General features: G+C 38.8%; 1 protein-coding gene across 1 annotated transcript in view; it reads right to left on the minus strand.

Annotated features, from left to right (window-relative positions):
• Positions 1-5,765, minus strand: part of ATP10B (ATPase phospholipid transporting 10B (putative)) — a 49,474-nt gene extending 43,709 nt beyond the window's left edge. Inside the window, exons 1-2 of the mRNA XM_040078547.1 lie at positions 5,488-5,765; positions 4,251-4,445 (exon numbers count right to left, since the gene is read on the minus strand). Of these exons, the coding sequence (XP_039934481.1) occupies positions 4,251-4,445; positions 5,488-5,762 (470 nt within the window). The 5' untranslated portion in view covers positions 5,763-5,765. The remainder of the gene's footprint in view (positions 1-4,250; positions 4,446-5,487) is intronic.
• Between the last annotated feature and the right edge of the window lie 235 nt (positions 5,766-6,000).

The raw sequence follows: 6,000 nt of genomic DNA on the forward strand, positions 1-6,000 counted from the left end.
AAATTAGAATAAATAAGTTTACTGGCCAGCCAACTTAATTTTAATTTCCCTTGCTCTGTGTTGAAAGAAGGCAAGTTACTGCATTTTCCCTGGTCTTCAAGAAAGTTTTGGAGAACATTCAGCGTCTCTAAAAGTTTGGTTTTCCCTTGTATTTCTTTTGGAACAGGTGTTAGAATTCTTACTAAAATCTGAAATAAAGACAGCATATACTCCGAGATTACCTCCTAAAATCTAAGTAATATTTCATCTAGGATGGAAGATCGGTTGTTCTATTAGAAATAACATTTTCTTCCCACAAGATTAACAAAATTTCCAGTATCCCAAAAAACACTTTCACCTATGCTAAAACAATTACCTATTTTCATGATTCACATGGAAGAAAATTAGAAGACATGCTCTTCCATGACTTTGCAGCTAGCAAGAAGAACAAGAAATATCAGCTTCCCAAAGCACCAGAGGAGCCTGACTGAAATTATTCATAATATAATAAGCTGTAGTGACTGATCTGATGGCAATTGTTATTACCCACAATTTTTCCAGACAGGATGAATGCTGTAGTCTAAAGCCCTTCTCATTTTCCTTTCCCTTACACCACCTTTTTGGGCCATAAAACTTTGGTGAAAGACAAGATCCTAGACAAGACTGATTCATAGATCAAAATCTTTTTAATGGGATGGAATAACCAATTTTAAGGCAGGCCCGTCTCATGTTTCTGCACAACAATCTTGAATCTGGATCTGAATATATGCTGTAATTCAATGGTGGACATTTTTCCCTTAAACAAAACAAGTTCTGCTGTATTTTCTACTTCTCATGTTCCCACGGTAAAAGGCTTTCAGATCTAAACTGCCATGGTTTCTGTGCATAAAGAAGAAATAAATAAGATCCCTCTGTGGATTTATTAATTAACACCTACTGCCCCACTTATTCTGTCCTGTACTGCTTTTAACAAGTATTAACAAATAATCCATTGCATCATAGGCTAATGCAACTCTGGGAAAGCTAGAACATTCAATCAGATTGAAATTTCAAAGATAGGCAGAAGAGGCAGTTTACCACCCTACCCAAAGGGCTACAATTATTGACATTTTCACCACAGAAGAGATCTTAAATCCGCAATATTTAGAAATTTGTAAAATGCCAGTGTTGGTGGTTTTTTTTTTTTTTTTTTTACGCTGGCAAGGAGAAGAGTGCAGCTTTTTTCCTGACAAATCATTATCCATATGTGGGCCTAAGTTTAGCCCCTAAACAAGCAAACTTACTGCTTTCCTGTTTAACAAGCAGGACATAAAAATAAAAATCTGATAGACACATGCAGGAGAAACAAACAGAAATGGCAGCCCTATGTGATAAAAGCCAGAGTTCTGCAAGATCTTGCTCATGAAAGCACGTTATATAAAGCACTGTTGATTAATTTGAGGGATGACAGGCACATTCACAGAGACGGAAAGTTTTGCACTTCTGACTCCCAGATGTGATATTTTATCAGGGAGAAGTAATTTTCTACTTTGCTGAAAGAACAGTTTTGATACAATAAAACATTATTTTCAATCTTGTGAATGTCGTAAAAGCAAGAGGTCACAAAACACTTGGAAGAAGCAAGCACAGACACTTGTAGTTAATTCATTTAGAGGTGACTAAACAGAGGCATATATTACTATCTTTCATTTCGAGACTGTTTTTACAGGTTCATTTTACATACAGCCTAAGAAAGAAAAAATAACTGAAAGCTAGTTAACAATGTAGAGTATAAAATAAAATGTAGTTCAAAGGGCCAGGTTTTTGAGCGATTTCTTGGCATCTAAGAATGCAAACAAGTCCCATGACAGATCTTGTTCTGTGCTACCTTTTATTGATAGAAATAACCACCCTTGAAAATGTCTTAGAAATTCAGCTGCTTGTAGCTCTTTAAGAACTTATTTTCTATGCACTGCACGTCTAAGAGGCTGATAGACACACCAATATAATGAAACTCAAACTTAACTTCCCAGTACAAAAATGCTTAAAAAAACCCCCAACCCCAAACCCTCAGCTTTCCCTGTATGAGAACAAACACCAGCTGATATATAGCGGCCATAACTTCTCCCTATTTCACCAAATGACTGAGATTTTTCAGCAGTTATATTTTTAAACAAAATGCCTCACCACTGATAGAAGATCTTGAGCCAATGTTTTTGGTAATAAAAGCTATATGAAGCTTACCTGCTGTAGATGAAGCAGCCCATATGATTGATTTCTTTGTCTAATTTATACCGCCGGAAGTCCTCCCAAGCATCTTTAATGGCTGTCATGGCCATTATAACACAAATTGGGATCAGAGACACCTCTGGTTGGAAAGCATTCACCACTGGCACAAAATTCAGCAGTGCAATGAACACAAAATAAATATTGGCAAAGCGATGAAATTGCTCATAGATGTTTTTAGGGAGGAAAGTTAAGATGGTATATTTCGTGGTCTTAATTTCATTGGAGTCATAGAATCTGTTTGGATTTTCCTTCCACTTCTTGCTTCCAAAGGGCAAATTGGAGATGATCACACGTTTATTTTCATTTTTCTTCTTTCTTTTCCTTACTTTTCCTCTCCTCTCCAGCTCGTCATTTTGGATTTCCGTGTCTGAAGCACCACATTGGCAGCAGGTTTCCTTGAAAAAATGTCTTTTCCATATCATTGCAGAGAAGCAGCCTGGAACAATTTTCCTTGACATCTTGTTTTTCTATCAAAAAGTAGCTTCAAGTTGAAAACCAACAAAGTTAGAAGAGTTCAACAGTCCAAACGAATCCCAAAAGGTGGAGAAAAGAGTTGAGATGTCCGAGGCCCAGGGCTGCCCCTTCCACTCCAACCTTTACCTACCCAGGGACAGGGATCATCCTGACTCAGCTGCACCAGCTCCTAGAGCCTGCTGGGGCGGCTGCGCCTCACGTATGCCAAAAGCATCCTGAATGTTTGGTTCTTCCTGTCAGCAGATGCCTGGAGGCCCTCTTTAGACCATTTCCCTGGCTGTAACTCCCCGCTCTCATGAAGTGTCTCTGCTTTAACAGAGAGCAGTGGCAAAGCTGAGAACACACACACGGTTTTCACGGGTCACCCCAGGAGTTTCAGAATTACTTTATAACCCTGGGAGTTGCCAGGAAGCTCAAAGGTAATGGGCAGAGCTTCGCGTCCCAGATGTCAACAGAAGATTGCTACAAGCCTCAGTACAGACAGTATTTCTCTTTTATTTCCTCTATCTATTGTTTGTTTTCATGACCGTAACATGGATTATTATTAAACAAACAACCAGCCCCCATTCCCCAAAGCTAAGTAAACCGATGATTCTGTAGTCAGAGGAATCACACACAGACACCAGCAAGTGAAGTGAAATGTACCTGATTGCCCCTCAGCCTGATCCTTCTCCCTGACAGACCCCAAACCTTCCTCTCTCACCCATTTACCCCTGCCCCTTTGATCCGTCTTCCTCTGACACATAGGTATGTCAGCACAGATGAGGGCTAATGTCCTGAAGAACTAATGACATGTATGTAAATTATAGCAATTTTTTTCTCTGTGGTCTGGGCTTAAGGGCAGTTGAAAAAAGGAAAGCAAACAAATATTTAAGCCTATTTTAAATGAAAATTCCTGTTTGCTCCATGATGTAGTGACAAGTTAAGCAGTCTCAAGTTAGTACTTGGACAAGAAACTCTGATGAAATTGAAATGTTGCAATAAGAATTGCCGTGAAAGTGTTTCTTCCTTCTGAGTCATTATTGAGCAAACAGATTCCTGCAGGTGTTGCACCAGCTCCAGAGCCAAGCCGGGTTGTATTGATCCCTCTACTTATGGGAAGCCCTAGAACTTCTTTCATCTCCTGATTATGATTTACCTTGATCATTAATTTCTGTATTACTGGTTTTAGTGTGAAACATCTGAAAGACATAGTTCCAACTTTCTGTACAGCCCCAGTTTTCTGTTCCAGCCTTGAGAAAGTTCCATTTATTCTCCAGATCCTTGTGCTCTGAGAGGATGTTGTATGTGTTGGCAAGCTGCTCTGAGAACTTGGAAAGAAAACCTGTAGATGTCAGCGCACAGTGTTGTGGTATGAAACAAAGCCCCAGTGATATTGAGATGGTCTAAGTGAGATAAATAAGGCATTTTTAAAGGTAGAAAAAAATACATTGTAATGGTTTTTCTAAACTTACAGTATTCTGAAAGGTCAGTGAGGGAGTTACTGTAAAATCAGATGAGCAACATAACAATTGATTTAGTTCACTTACTTGTCATACACCCTGGTTTTAGTGAAGTTTATTGTCTTATCATACTGGTATTTTCTGTAGTCTTCAATAGCATCCTTAGTCATGCTGGCAAGCAGCACCACAACCAGAGGCAGCATTGTAATCTCCCTGTGGAAGACTTCCACTTGTGGGAACCAGTTCAGAACCACCAGAAAGAAAAAGTAAAGATTACCCAGCCTGAAAAGGTATAAAATAAATTAAAAATTGTCAGAAATTAGAATGTATCCTTTCCTTAATGTATCCTTTCCTCCCATTCTGCGTCAAAGGAGCATTAATAATTTCACTCCTCTACCTTCTTATTCCTTTCTCCAGGATGAATTAATCAGTTGCTTAACCAATATGCTAATTTTTTTCTTTAGAAGAGCCTCTGACATACATTTTCATGCAATTATAGCTAGTTCCAGGTTTCTCACGTGTTAAAAACATTATTTTTCGCTGGGATCTCCAAGGTCTTTAATGGCCCCTCACCACTTCACTCTTGAAAATGAGAACAAAATTAAGCAAAAGCCAAACAAACCTTAAAAAACTAACCAATGAATTACAGCAATGTTTCCACCAGGAATCCATGAAGGATCTGCAAATGTCAGGTTGAACTAGGAATGGGCCAATCTAGTATAAAGAATGAAAATTTCAAAGCTAGAGATGGATATACAACTTCTCTTATAATATATTTCTCTTTATTATGATGATGATTCCCTGGGCATCTTTTTCACTTGAACCTTTATGCTTGGGGGGTTTACATAATTTTAAACCAGCACTTGGAAAGAAACCTGACCTTGCACTTGCATGTAAATATATATACTATTTCTACATTGGTAGACAGTCACTTTGTGACATTAAAAATATATCAGAACTCATCTGCTGAAATCCGCAGAATTTCATAGGTGTCTCAACACATCCAATCAATTATTTTTGTGCTCTAAAAATCAGAGGTTTATGCAACACAAAACCAGAAGGATTTTTAAATAAAAACTTGATTTTTTTTTTCACAATGAGAACTGTTGCAGCATTCAATTAAAAAGCTGGTCACAGCAGTGGTTAAGCACTCCCTGTGCTTGCTTTAATCTGCCGTTTCAGTGCCATTTTGTTACACATTATGATCACCTAACTTTTAGTACCATTGCAACTACAAAAGCATCCCTTGTCCATCACGCTCAAATATCACTGCTTCAGAGAGAGTTCTTGAATCTCATGGATCATTGAATGATTTTTTTTTTACCTGTGAAACTGTCCCAAAAGATTTCGGGGCAAAAACGTGAACCACGTGTATTTTGTGGTCTGTATCCTGTTTCTAGAATAAAATGTAGAAACTTGTTTCCCGTCTTTCCACCGCCTCCCATTGTCAGGCAACACAATCCTCCATTTGTTTAGATTGAGTTTTGGTTTGTCTCCGACAGAAGACAGCAGCGGTGTTGATTCTGATAGAGCCCGGGAGGGACTACGAGCTCCCCGGCGCTGCCAGCGGTGCAAAGCTGAGTCCACGGACAAAGCCATTCACAGCAGGGATGGCAGGCTGAAAGACAAATGTGTGACAAGTGCTGAAATCCAATTCCATCCTGGTAGAAAACTCCCTTCGTGTTTTGCAAGCAGAGGTTTAATACAAAGACCATTCTCCCTCTCAGAACATTGCATGTTCTTCGATCTCAGAATGTCTGCAGAGAATGCACAGAATAAAAGACAGAGCAAAATCTTCGATATGAGAAAATCTATTTCTATCTCTGGGGACAAAAAA

This window comes from Hirundo rustica, chromosome 14 (genome assembly GCF_015227805.2).
Source record: "Hirundo rustica isolate bHirRus1 chromosome 14, bHirRus1.pri.v3, whole genome shotgun sequence".
NCBI classification, from domain to species: domain Eukaryota; kingdom Metazoa; phylum Chordata; class Aves; order Passeriformes; family Hirundinidae; genus Hirundo; species Hirundo rustica.